Consider the following 13,899-nt stretch of genomic DNA (forward strand, 5'->3'; position numbering starts at 1 on the left):
GTGACTAAAAGATCAAGAACAAAGCCAAATGGTTATTGTAGAGTCATACTAATGTGTGAACGTAGTGGTGTGTATAGGTCCGTTAAAGGTACAAGTAAAGCTACTGGCACGAAAAAAATTAACTGTCCATTTGAATTGATCGGAGCATATATAAAAGAGAATGATTCTTGGAAATTATATATGATACGAGATGAACATAATCATCCGCTCGCACAACATATGGAGGGGCATGCATTCGTAGGGCGATTGTCACGTAATGAGTTTCATTCGGAGATGAATATTTAATATTGATTTACGTGAACTACTTTACATGAACTATAAATCAAGTTAAGCATGTAATATTTAATATTGATTTTATTAAAAATTACCAGGTCATCTAATCTAATCTGATGTACCTTAGTTTTCACTTTTGTAGAAATCTAGCATGTTCAACTTAAAAAACATCTAAGAATAATGGTTGTGAATATTTAGTATATGAATGTGAGTATTGAATGTTTAAAGGGTGGAATTTGTAAAGAATTAAAATGTTTTATATAGAAAGGGGGTATAAAAAAAAGAAGGGTGCATTTAGCCACCCCTAAAAAAATTCGACTCCGCAACTCAGGGAATCAATTCTAGTTATATGTGATTCTTACCATAAGAGTTAATACGGGGTTTTTTAGAGAAAAATATTTTTTTTTTTCTAATTCTAACTACTACAAATACCAAATGGGGGAATAGTGCCAGGCAGCTGCCTGGCACTCCCCCATTGGACCAACCTAATTTTCAATTAATTTTATTTTCAGTTTAAAATTACGCTTTCGTCCTTTGTTTAAAATTACCGTTATGCCCCCAACTCAAAACAAATTTATAATCTTGTCCCTAGCTCAAAATTACGCTTTTGCCCTCGGTTCAAAACCTAACTTTTACTTTTGTTCCCAGTTTAAAATTACGGTTTCGTCATCCGTTTAAAATTACGTTTTCCCCCCAGCTAAAAATAAAATGTTGTTTTCCTCTCTAGCTCAAAATTACCATTCTGCCCTCAGCTCAAAATTACGCTTTTGCCCACCGTTCAAAATGAAAATATGTTTTTCCCCCAGCTAAAAATTATGATTTTCCTCTTAGTTTAAAATTTACCCAACTGGGGGAATAGTGTCAGCCAGCTGCCTGGCACTTCCCCATTGGACCAACCTATTTTTAAATTAATTTTATTCCCAGTTTAAAATTACGCTTTCCTCCTTTGTTTAAAATTACCTTTTTGCCCCCAGCTCAAAATAAAATTATACTCTTGCCCCAAGCTCAAAATTACACTTTTGCCCTTGATTGAAAACCTAACTTTTACTTTTGTTTCCAGTAAAATTACGGTTTCGCCCTTTGTTTAAAATTACGTTTTTCCCCGGCTAAAAATAAAATGTTGTTTTCCCCTCTAGCTCAAAATTACGCTTTTGCCCACCGTCCAAAATAAAAATATGTTTTTACCCCTAGCTAAAAATTATGATTTTGCTCTCAGTTTAAAATTATGATTTCGCCTCTGGTTCAAAATATATTTATGATTTTGCCCTCCCGTACAGCCATACAGAGAGAGGCCCAAAATTACGGTCATATCATCGTTTTTTCCCCATAGCAAAATTATAGTAGTCTTTTTGTAATTGATTGAGAATTATTCGGCCATCGCCCCGCCCAATCGCCCCGCAACGCGGGCGGGGCATCTACTAGTTTGAAGACAAATACGAACCATTGTGAAGAGTGGTTGGTTTGATTTTTTTTTTTTTTGGTATTTGTCTTTTTTTTTTTTGTATGTTTGTATATTTTTATCTTTCAAATTTTAGCATTGACATGTATAATCCTTTAATTTTTTAAAAACTTTGTAGTCGAGTTTTTACGTGTTTATTTTTATGTATGTGTGGGTATAAAAGTTCAAGTTGATTTACGTTTTGACGTAAATTTTTTCGAAAATTAGTCGGGTCAAATATAATACGTTTTCGTGTTTATTTTTATGTATGTTTTTTGTTGATCCATGTTTTAACATAAAATTTTTACGAAACGCCGCGACAACCCACGAGAAAATTTACTAGTTATAACTAAGTCAAATATATTTAACAAGTTTTGTCTTTACATTTCTCCTTCACGAGAGCTTCACAACAAGATAATATCTATCCAACTTTTGTAGTTGAGATAGATGTGACATCGCTGTTAAAAAATAGTGTGTGAAATAGAAAGTGAATTTAGAAATGTGTGAAAAGTTGTCCACATATGTGGTTGAACTAACTTAGGGTTTATTACAAATCAAAATACTAGACTAACACCTTTTTTACTTCGAAACTTACAAGTGTGGGGATGCAAATTTCTTTTTTTCTTTTACCGAATAAAAGCGGGATTTGAACCCAAATTTTTTTACTTTTTATCATTAGACTGGGACGCAAATTTCTTTCAAATGGCTTGGATAAATATAACTCACGCATTGCCACAACATATTTGTCTCGCTAAATTCCTCTGACTCGCGCAAGACCTCACAAGGTTTCAAATGGATTCTCATCGCTCATGGCAACTACCGTTATATCAAAGGAAAAACTAACAGATCATTTAGACAACATTAATAAGAACTTTTAAATATATTTAAAAGTTCTTATTAATGTTGTCTAAATGATCTGTTAGTTTTTCCTTTGATATAACAGTAAAGTCATGTTTACTTCGGTTCTGGAATGAAAGAACTCAAAGAAAAAGAAACTTAAATTTCTTGCTGCAAGATCGCATGGAATTACGAATGAAATTTCAGGCAAAGGTGTACGATTTGTTCGATAAATTTCTACATACCTCAACCATTTTTTCTTCTTTCTTTTGAACAATTATTTACACATAAATACCATCTAACTTTGCGCTTGTAAAGATTTGAACTCACATAACTTTTGTATGTGTGTGTGTGTGAGGGGGGGGGGGGGGATCACCATACCACTAGACCATTAGATCATGAGTTATGTGACACGAAATAAGCTCCTTGCGCATGTGGTGTAGGTCAAGTCAGTTAATTAGGACTTAACCCACAAACTAGATTGTAGTGGCCCTAGCAACTACCAACCCATATTAGCTCAGATTGTGAAAGACATTCTCACACTCCTTTCTTTGGCAGATGCAAGAATCCTAGCTATGCCCACACGGCTAATGACAAGTTCATTTATGCAAGGTCCTGTACTCCGGTTCATTGGATGTGTGAAGCAAAGCACAAAAAATAATGACGAAAACCATCACATGTTAATTGGTTGTATCTTTAAAATATCATGCAGGAACATCTATTAATGTAGTGGGTAGAAACTGAACGATAACCGTCTATGTAGCAGTGATCATTGCACATACATTATGATAGGGATCCAGACATGAAGAAGTACATAAGTGATTACTCATTTATGCCACTTCATAAATATACTAGAATGCCATTGTCTTATTGGTTGACGTGGCGATACAGCCATGGGGGCATCATCCCTGCAGATAAGGCATGGATTTGAGCCGAATCATCCGCCCTTGTAGCCGCTGTTCCTTGGAATGGTCCAGTACTACAACCATTCAAACCCAGTTAAGTCCTTATTTATCATGTGCTAAATTGGCATGAGAGAGAGAGAGAGAGAGAGAAAGATAGTCTATTTACCTCCCAATTGCAAGAGGAACTAAGTGTGGTGGTTGAGATGGCGGGGGCGGTGGTGGTGGTGGTGGCGGCTGAGGCTGAGATAACAGAAGCCCTACATGCTGTTGCTCGGTGTTCTTCTCATTCTCCTTCAACTGTTTCCACATATAGAGCAGCATTCACATCCAATCCATCAAATTATACATACATTCTACTAAAAAACAACTCTTATATCAATATATTTTCACTAAAAACAAATACTTTTTCTCTCTCCTTTCAATTAAATAATATTATCATTACCTTTTACTCTCACTTCCACTCACAACCACTTTCAAAGTATATTAAAAAATTATAACGGGTGAACAGTGTCCTCCCAAATATACAGATGAACAGTAACACTTTCTCTCTCCTCTACTCACAACCACTTTTTATACCCTTTATAATATAAAAACCCCTCCTCACATAATTTGATGGTTAGGATGTGAATGCTCATTATTGTAGAGATATATTCAGAGGCGGACCTACTCGTAAGAGTTGGGTGCAGCCACCCCACATAAAAATAAATTAGTGTATTTTTTAGTCAAAATTCACGATCAGCCCTTTAAAAGTTTGGCTAAACCCCTCGTTTGCCCAGAAAATAAATCATGGGTCCACCGTATGATTGCGTTAATATCTTTATATATTTACAAGATTTGCAGTAGAGATACCTTCTTGGAGAGTGCATTGTTTTGCTCTTGGAGTGCTCTCTCCTGCCAAAACAAGAAAAAAGAACAAAAAAAAAAGTAGATTCATTTACTGGAGACTTGCTTTCTAGACATTATATATTTGGCAACATTAAAGTTTTTCTTCAGAAAATCAATCCATAGAAGTTTCGACGTTCCAAAAAAAGAAAATCAATCCATGGTCATCATAATTTTTTATTCTTCAAGTTTATGGTGTTTTTTCTTGATCAAAAACAGATGACTTTCAAAGTGAAATCACAAATTTTCAAGATTTCTTGATTTTCAAAGAGGTGAGTAAAATTCTTTTACATGGTCATTATCTTTTTTATATATAAATAAGCAACTTTGGTTACTCGACTTGTTAGCTCTTCACTTAAAATACAGGTTTGTGGATTACCTTTTTATGGAGTTCTGAGATGGACTCATGCATAACTTGGTTCTGCATACAAAATTAGGGTTTATGGACTACCACAAGACCAGTAAGCAAGAAACAAAACATAAGTTATGATGAAGAAAATACCTTTCTTGTTCGAATTCGTTTGAGAGCGGTATCAAGTTGTTGTTCAACGCTTTGAAGCTCTCTAAGGTTCAAAGGCTCAAGGTCTTCCCCACCATAGTGCCTAAAATGAACATATCAATAAAATCTAAGACAACCGAATAAGTGTTTTTATAAACTTTGTAGAAAATTTATGGTAAACAGATCGAGTTCAACTATATATTTATTGAAACAAAACTACAATTTATTTAGACAAACAAAACTAATGTGACTTATAAGAAAAATAGGTTTCGTTTCTCACGTTCTCGAAACTTAAGGTTTGGGAAATGATCTTCAGTATTGTTGATACACTTTGTGTGGACGTGACTCGGCTCGGTTTGACTCGGCTCGGTACGACTTGGTTTCGACACGGTTAGGTACGGCTCAAGTCCGATGTCACGACATTCCTCCGTCGTGCGTCCCAGAGTTCGACACGCGAAGCACGGAGAGCCGCGGACCCATTCCCTCGACACATCACCATGACATCATCATGATGATGTCATAGTGGTTGAAATCTTGAAAACATTTGACGAAACACAAGAATGTTGGGCCGAAATCTACATCTGGGCTTTGACTCCTCATTGGGCCTTTGACTTGCACTTGGGCCAAACTAATATTGACGAAACAAGAAAAGATTTAAATTGTATGTCGACGAAACAGAATATGTTTCGTCGACTTTGTTTGTTTCGTCGAGTTACTTTTGTGTTTCGTCAAGTCTGTGTCTCTGTTTTAGTATAAATAGCTCTCTTAGTTTCTGTGTGAAACTTGGACAAGACATGAGAGACCTGTGAGACTTTGAGAGAGAGTCTGTAAACATTGTTTGTATATGTTTCGGGTTGTACTCATCCCTAATCAATAGATATTGAATCTTTTGGTTACGCGTGTTCTTGTTTTACACTTTGTTTGGTTTGCACCGTCACGGGGATTCCGCACCCGTTACCGTGTTCGTGATAAACAAGGATAAGGTTTTCGTTATCGATCCACCGGAAAAACGGGACCTTCAATTGGTATCAGAGCTTTGGCTCTAATCCTTGTTTAAAACCAAACAAGTTTCGGTTTTTACCAAGTTTGTTCTTGGTTTGTTTTTCGGGTTTTAAAAGTTCATATTTTTCTGGAAAAACATCTTAAAATCTGGTTAAATCTTGTTATTTTGCTTTGTGTTTGGCTAAAAACCTTGTTATTTTTCATGTTTACATGTTAGTTATGGGTTTTTGTTAAACATTTTAGCAAAATATTGTGTTCGGAGAGTTTCGGTTCACCGGAAAACTTATTTTTCTGGGTGGTGTTCTTGAAATCTTCATAGTGTTCTTCAAAAGTAACACTTTTTGATCCTTCAAAAATTGTTTGGAATTTGTTTGTGTGTTGGAAGTTGTACACTGATTAAAATATTAGATCCATACTCAGTTGGTGAAAGCATCATGTCTTAGCCGAAAGTTGTCTGTTGTGTCAGTAGGATAAGGTCAATTTTCAAACAGTTCACTAACCCCTGACATCTTTTTGACGAATCAGACATTTGACGAAAGTAGTCTGATTCGCCAAAAAGGAGATCTTCGACGAAACAAGCGGTCAACGTAACACTAATTGATTCGCCAAAGTGTGTTTGACGAAACAGAAGTCTCTTGTTTCGTCAAACTGAATTGTGGATTGGGCTTGATTCTTGGGCTTTTAATACATCTCGTCAACTGCCTTTTTCTTGTCCTATTTCGCCAAAGCCCATACAACTTTACAAGTCTATTTCGTCAAACTAAAGAAACCACAACATTCTGTTTCGTTAAAGTTGAAAATAGAACTTGTATTTTAGTTTTTGGGCCATTTCATTGAAGTGGAAGCCCACGTGAGTTTAAGAAGGCCTATTTCATTTGCCAGTCAAGGGCCATTTATTCAAACAAATTTCGTCAACTGAGGTTTGACCAATCAGTTTCGTCAACTATATATAAGAACAAAAAAAAAAAAAATTTAATAATAAAAACCGTTTCGTCAAAACAGGCGTTGGACTTTGCTTTTGAGTCTTGGGCCGAAAATTCTGTTGAGCCCATAATTGCCCCTTTGTTTCGCAAACAAGCCCACATTAAAAATTTGTTTCGTCAAGTGTCTTGGGTCACTTGATATCTTGGGCTGGTAATTAATTAACCAACAGGTTAGTTATCAAATAGATGTTTCGTTGTTGTTTGGGCCTCTATTTCACGAAACGCTATTTCTCATGGGACAAGTTGTTCGTGAACATTTTTTTTGTGAATTGCAAAGTGTTCGTGAGCTGCAAAAAGTGGGTCGGGTATTCGCAAAATTGAGTTGAATCGCGCTTCTAAATATCACGGTTTCATCAAAAAAAAAAAAATTTTTTTTTCACTTCTATACACCAATCATGAGTTGCACAAGTCCGTGGGATTGGAGTACGAACCCACGACCAGCTCAAAATCAGACTTCGATGGCCGAATATTTAGCGAATTCCATACCTCGACCCCCTCAACATCAGACTTCGATGGCCGCATATTTAATGAATTCCATTCCTCAAGCCCAACCTCAACCTCAAGTTTCCACAACACAACCTCAATTCAATCCAAGTGTCGATTGTGGTCCGGCCATACAGTTGGGAAACGGTGATCAAACAAGAACTGCGTTTTGCGCTGAAATTGTCAAGAATGTCAATGATGGTGAATCTTCGGGAAATGATGACAGTTCAGGATATAGTGGCAGTACTGATGAAGATGGCTCAGGTGTGAGTGATTACAGTTCAGAATCGGACGTGAAGGAGGGAATGGATTCTGAAGCTGATAATTTGTCGAATGATGCTAACGAGAAATCTGACTTGAACAAGAAAGCTGATGTTACATCAGAAGAAACGGAGAAGATTCTCACTGAAGATGGATCTTTTTCTTGTCAAACTGCCTTTATGGCAAATGTCTCAGCCTGTACGAGTCAGGTAAAATCTGAAACTCCTAGCATCTGTAGTGATTGTGCTGATATGAAACTTGAATGTGCTAAATTGAAACGTGAATCTGAAACGGTTCATAGTCACAATCAAAGTTTGGTTATTGAATTGTCTAAGTGCAAAGAGGCAAACATGGCGTTAACTCGAAACGAAAAGGATTTTAAATCTGTAATTGAAACCCTAAAGAAAAGTGTTTCCGAATTGAACAAAGTTGTTTATCATAAACAAGTTAGTATTAACGATTATATTAACATTGTTGAGGAAACCAAAAAGGAGTTAGCCATTGCCAAATGCGAGCATGATGCTATCAAGCAAAAGTTGGAGAGTTATTCTAACTCCCGATTTGTGCTCGATCACATCATAGACGTTCAAAAACTGAAAGGTAATGTGAAAGGCGTTGGGTATAAGTCGTGTCCGCCCCCTTTGAGACACAACTATACCAAAATGCCCGATGAAGAGGATATGCCTCGGTATGAACCCAGTGTGCCTCTTGATTATGAGGAAGTTACTACTGGCCTAGGGTTCAAACCGGACAATTCATCGGAGGGCTCATCTGATAACAAAGAAAAGTCATCATGTGCTTCAAATCAAAGTCCTCCAACCATTGAGGACTATGATTCTTCAGATGATGAATCAGATGTAAGTGACAAGGATGAATCACTTGATGAGACGAAGGGAGTAGAAACTCCAATTGAGAATCATATTCTTTGTGATCCTCCTACTCCTGCAGTGCAACCTGTTGCCAAGCAAGTGATAGATCCTGTCAAGGATGTCAAATATGACAAGGAATGTGTGTCTGCTGTTAAGAGCAATAACCTGTTGTATACTTTAGTCGGTGATAGTAAAATTTACTCAAACAAAGATTTTCCAATCAAAAACGTCAATCAATCTTTGATTGACAAAGTGTTTGAAGATACTACAAACCAGTTTTTGGGAAAGACAATTCCAGGAGTCACTGTAACTGAATGTGACCCAATTCCAAAAGCTGAAATCAGAAAACAATTTGGAAAACAGAAATCACCGACAAAGCAACAACCAATTGCTTTTAAGGGTAAACAACAACAACGAGCTCCAAAGCCAAAGGCTAAGGTTGATTCAAGAGGAGCTCGTTACAAGAAGAAAGCAAAAGACGTTAAGTTTGTGGCCTCCAAAGTTACTGATAAAGTGGAGACTTTTGAAAATAAATCAAATACCGATTTTGTACAAAAAGTCAACATTTTGAAACGCAACAGTGATAACAATTACACCCAACACACAAACGGGTGTGAAGCTAGTACCTCTGGGTCTACAACTTCTACGTCAGGTCGTCGATCAGATTCTCCTAAGTTTGTTGAAAGGAGAACGTGTTTTAAATGTGGGAAGTTTGGGCACATCATTAAAGACTGCACAAACTTGCCCAAACCAAATTTTGTTGAAAGAACCCCACCTGAAAAGGTTCACCCTCAACGTCGTCCCGTTTCACCAAAACATGATAAAAGAACTGTTAAGGAACAAGAAACGAAACAACGACGTCATAACATCAAAGCTGTTGAAAAGGCTTTAAAATCTGAAGTCAAAACGGTTAAAAGGAAACCTAGTTTGTCACAACCATTAAAACCAGAAATTGTACATAATACACAATCTGGTAAACGGAAACAAGCTTGGAGACCTAAATTGGGTGAAAGTTCAGGGGGAGGTGTTGTGTTTGAAAATCTTCAAGAGATTGAAATTACATTTCTTGATGCTCAGGGGCAACCCAAGTCTATGAAGGCTTGGGTCCCCCTCTTCAACTAATCTCCGAGTGAGTGTGCAGGAAATTCCAGGAGGAACTATCGATAGTCATAGGATAATTGATAGTGGAGCGTCCTTGCACAAGATAGGCGACAGAAGAAATTGTTGCCTTTGATGGAGAGAAAAAGAAAAGAAGAAATGTCTGATGAAAGAAATTGATAACTTCGACAAAATGAAAATCATTCATTAAATGTGATTGTTAAAGGCTTTGATCGGGTCCCCAGGGTAGATTCAAATCAAAATGTACGCACCTGCAGCACGTCTGAAGTTCACAATCAACAATATGAACGTGCAGTGTACATTTCTTCGCGGTGTAATTGAAGAAAATGTGTTTGCTGAACAAACCAACCGGGTGTGCGGATGCCTTGGCGTGGATTGAACAACCGCTCACTACTTCTCAAAGAGAAAGACAAAGACCTTCGCTGGTGCAATATGGATGACCAGCCGGACCCGGAGGTTTATGATCTTGTTGTTGTCAAGAGATTTCTGAAGTAGCTACAAAGAATCGACCTTGAAATCCACACCGGGTGGATATCCAGTTTGGGAGAGCACTCAGATTCATTGCAATGCACGAAGCAGTTGCAGGATACGGTTTTAAATTTCTAATCTCTCCTATACTTGTCGATATTTAAGCTGCTTTTTGAATTATTATCTCGTACAACACTCTTTGGCCAGACACGTTGATCTTAAATATTACCTCACACGTGATTGTTTCACTATGAAACTCGTCATTGTTGTCATGGTCCACACCGCTTACCGATGTGCCAACTCATTTTCCCAAAATTCGATCAAATCAATTCCGATTAAAATTAATTTTGGTAAATAGAAAAACATGAGTTAACCATCATCGGAAAATCGTTTTTGTAAATACCTTTATGTTTTTTAAAATTTATCTTAGTTTGTTGATTTTAGGGGGAGTAAATCCAAATTTTAAAAATCCAAAAACATCGAAAAATTTAAAAACACAAAAACAATAGAAAAACAAAAATGAGTTTCCTGGCGAGAAAAAGAGAATATGATAGTACATCAGTGGTCTGTTGAAACCTCTTCAAGCTGAACCTTAAATGAAAGGCGATAAGCAGCTCTGTATAAGATGTATCGGTAGGCTCACAATCATTTTAAAGTGTGCAGGGTGATATAAATCCTTAAATCGACTGAAGACCAGGTGGGAACCATTCATTGGCATATGGTCTTAGTACCGAAATTTCGTTTGAGAGATTGCCGAGGTTCTGAGATATTCGGTCTTTATGCTGCTTATCATCTGGGTATCATGGTTGTTTCTTTTACCGAAAAATAACGGGGACGCAAGTCTAGATCTTGCATGATACTATACATACGTGTACATATTGCATTCGACCTCAATAAGTGATCAACAATCACATGTCCAAACAAATAAGTGATAATATATCACATTTATCCGGGAGTCAAGCTCGTCTCTCTGCTGTACGAAAGTACTGACCTGTTCACGGAATTGCTCCTGTGCCCTCATGCATATGAAAATCAAGTTCCTCATCAATAAGTGATTTTATCACATAGGGCTTGTTTTCAATCAAAATAAGTGAGTTTCTCACATCTTTATACGGTCAAACAGATGATAATCGGTATACTCACCGGTAAGATGAACCCTCGTGCATACCTTGATACGGGAATGTGTCGTGATGTGGATGAACACCGGTCGGTATGTATAAATCATACCTTAACGTATCCCCTCGCCATGATTACATCTGATAAGTTGAGCTTAAGTGGACAACAATACCGGTAATTGTTATAGGATGCTTATCTAAATGTTAACTAGTTGAACAAAAAGAGCGTTTTGGCGTGACAATACACTGATATGATTCTCTTACCCTCGAAACTCGCAAAAAAAAATCTTTGTATATATTTATTTATTGTTTTCCGTCTTTTCTTTAAAAAAAATTGAAAAATTCCAAAAAGATTTTAGGTGTGTTTTAATATAAACTTTATAAAAGCCAAAAAGATTTTATTTCTAGTTTATTTTTGATTGACCGATGTTGGAACTCGAGTCTATCCTACCCAAAATCCTGATTTTAAGCCGGAAAACAATTGCATCTTCATAAACTGTCGAAGTTAACAGATTTTGAAAGTTAAAGGATTAAAATTGATCATTTTCTAAACTTTCAAATTGTTGTCGGTAGGTAGTTGATTGTAAAATGGTCACACATGTGTCGTTTGTTTATGGAAACTATATTCCAAGTGGGTGTTCTCATTATGCGTTTAGATTTCTTGCATGTGCAGATGCTAAAGGCGAGGAGAACATGTTCGATGACAAGCTTCGGAATGAAGACACGACGTGAAGGCACTCAAAAGATAAAGATGATCGAGTTGCCGTTGACCCTTCATCAACACCACAAGGATCTGAAGAATTGTCAAATCAAAAGATTCACGAGCATAACTCAATGGAGAGTTCATTCTAAGGGGGAGTTTGTTAACACACTTCCTAAATAAAATGGGGAGTTTGTTGGTACACTTTCTTCTTACGACGCGTGAAGACTTTGAAGATCCTCCGACATGAAAGACACAGAAGACGAACCATCACAGAAGATGAACCATCACGAGTAGCGTCCAAGGGGGAGTTTGTTGATACACTTTGTGTGGACGCGACTCGGCTCGGTTCGACTCGGCTCGGTACGACTTGGTTTCGACACGGTTAGGTCAGGCTCAAGTCCGATGTCACGACATTACTCCGTCGTGCGTCCCAGAGTTCGACACGCGAAGCACGGAGAGCCGCGGACCCATTCCCTCGACACATCACCATGACATAAAAGAGAACATGTAAAGATGTAAATGGAAAAGGTTGCCTTACGTATGCAGAGACTAACTTGAGAGGGGGTTAATAAATAAAAGAGAAAACTGCAATTTGCGTCCCTGAAGAAAGGGCCCGGTTTCAAGTTGAGTCCTCATTTTGAAAATTTTGCTTGTTGAGTTCCTGACTTATAAAAAGTGCTACGATTTGAGTCCTTCCGTTAAGAATCCGTTAGTTTGACTGTTAAGTCAAGGGGTATTTTAGTAATCTCACCATTAAAAAAAAACTAAATCTAACCCTAAATCTAATTTCTATCATCATCAAGAACACAAAACTTCAAGATCTTCATGAACAATACCTATCTCATCATCTTCTTCATAAAAGTCTTATCAACCCTAGAACTTCAAGACACCATATCTCCTTCAGTTCTTAACGAAATCAAGCAGTTCTTGGGTGCAATTGTATAACTATTTGAGACGAACAAAACCCATTGAACGGAATTTCGAAACTCATCACGGTTTGGGATATTAATGAACATCTTTGGTCCGAAAATTTGAAGGTTTTTGGTTGGTTTTTGCAAACATCTCCATTAGTTCATGTTCATCATCTTCAGTTCATCTTCATGTTCATTAATAGTATATTCCAGATCTGAAAAATCCATGAAAAATCTTCAACACTAACCTCCATATCTGAAAAATCTTCATCAAAACAGATGAGTACCAACACATGAAAAATCTTCATCGCTTGTAGGCGAGGAGGCCGACCGTTGATTCCGGCTCGGATGATGACCATTTGCTTCTTATTCATGATCCACAATGATGTAGTCTTAGATTGAATGTGATGCGTTGATGGAGTGGGGTTGTCGTATCCTGAAGCTTCAGGTATAGGACATTTTTGTTTTTAACTTTTGTGTGAGATAATAATATTTGTTTGTGTTTAGAATGTAGGTAGGGTGTATGTGTTAATATGTTTAAGATTTAGGGTTTGGGTTGGTGATGTTTATGAAGATGATGAAAAATGTTGGATCTGGATTTGTGAAGGTTAGATATGGATTTGTAATTTTGTGATAAAGTTTGAATTTTGAAGTCAAGATTTCATAATCTACAATGAGTGTTTGAGATAGCACAATTTTAGTTAATAATAATAAGGGTAAAAAGTCTTTTGATAAGGATAAGGGTATAATAGACATTTCACATTAATGATAAAAGGTAAAATAGACTTTTTCACAAATAGTTAAACGGTCAAACTAATAGAAGGACGAGTTTCAAACAACAGGGACTCGACAAGCAAAATTTTCAAAATAGGGACTCAATTTGACATGGGGCCTTTTCTTCATGGACACAAATTGTTGTTTACTCTAAATAATAAGAAAGAAGTGATGGTGCTTGGCAAACAATCAAAACACCTTCCTTGGTTTTAACTCCCAAAGCTACGCGCTAATGATGGTAATGAGCGAGTGTGAATAGCCTCTTAAAGGCTTGGAAGAAATTTGAACTCATGTGTGTGTGGCTTACCGACATGGATATCTTACCAAAATTCTTGGGATCATGCAAGTCGATTGTTGATTTTTCTAATAGCAAAGTT

General features: G+C 37.0%; 1 protein-coding gene across 1 annotated transcript in view; it reads right to left on the reverse strand.

The window, feature by feature from the left end:
* Window positions 1-3,204: 3,204 nt before the first annotated feature.
* The window catches only part of LOC110918519 (truncated transcription factor CAULIFLOWER A), a 31,195-nt gene continuing 20,500 nt past the window's right edge, over window positions 3,205-13,899 (reverse strand). Inside the window, exons 5-9 of the mRNA XM_022162817.2 lie at window positions 4,838-4,937; window positions 4,715-4,756; window positions 4,303-4,344; window positions 3,620-3,750; window positions 3,205-3,527 (exon numbers count right to left, since the gene is read on the reverse strand). Coding sequence (XP_022018509.1) covers window positions 3,416-3,527; window positions 3,620-3,750; window positions 4,303-4,344; window positions 4,715-4,756; window positions 4,838-4,937 — 427 coding nt within the window. The 3' untranslated portion in view covers window positions 3,205-3,415. The remainder of the gene's footprint in view (window positions 3,528-3,619; window positions 3,751-4,302; window positions 4,345-4,714; window positions 4,757-4,837; window positions 4,938-13,899) is intronic.

The sequence above is a fragment of the Helianthus annuus genome, chromosome 17, assembly GCF_002127325.2.
Source record: "Helianthus annuus cultivar XRQ/B chromosome 17, HanXRQr2.0-SUNRISE, whole genome shotgun sequence".
NCBI classification, from domain to species: domain Eukaryota; kingdom Viridiplantae; phylum Streptophyta; class Magnoliopsida; order Asterales; family Asteraceae; genus Helianthus; species Helianthus annuus.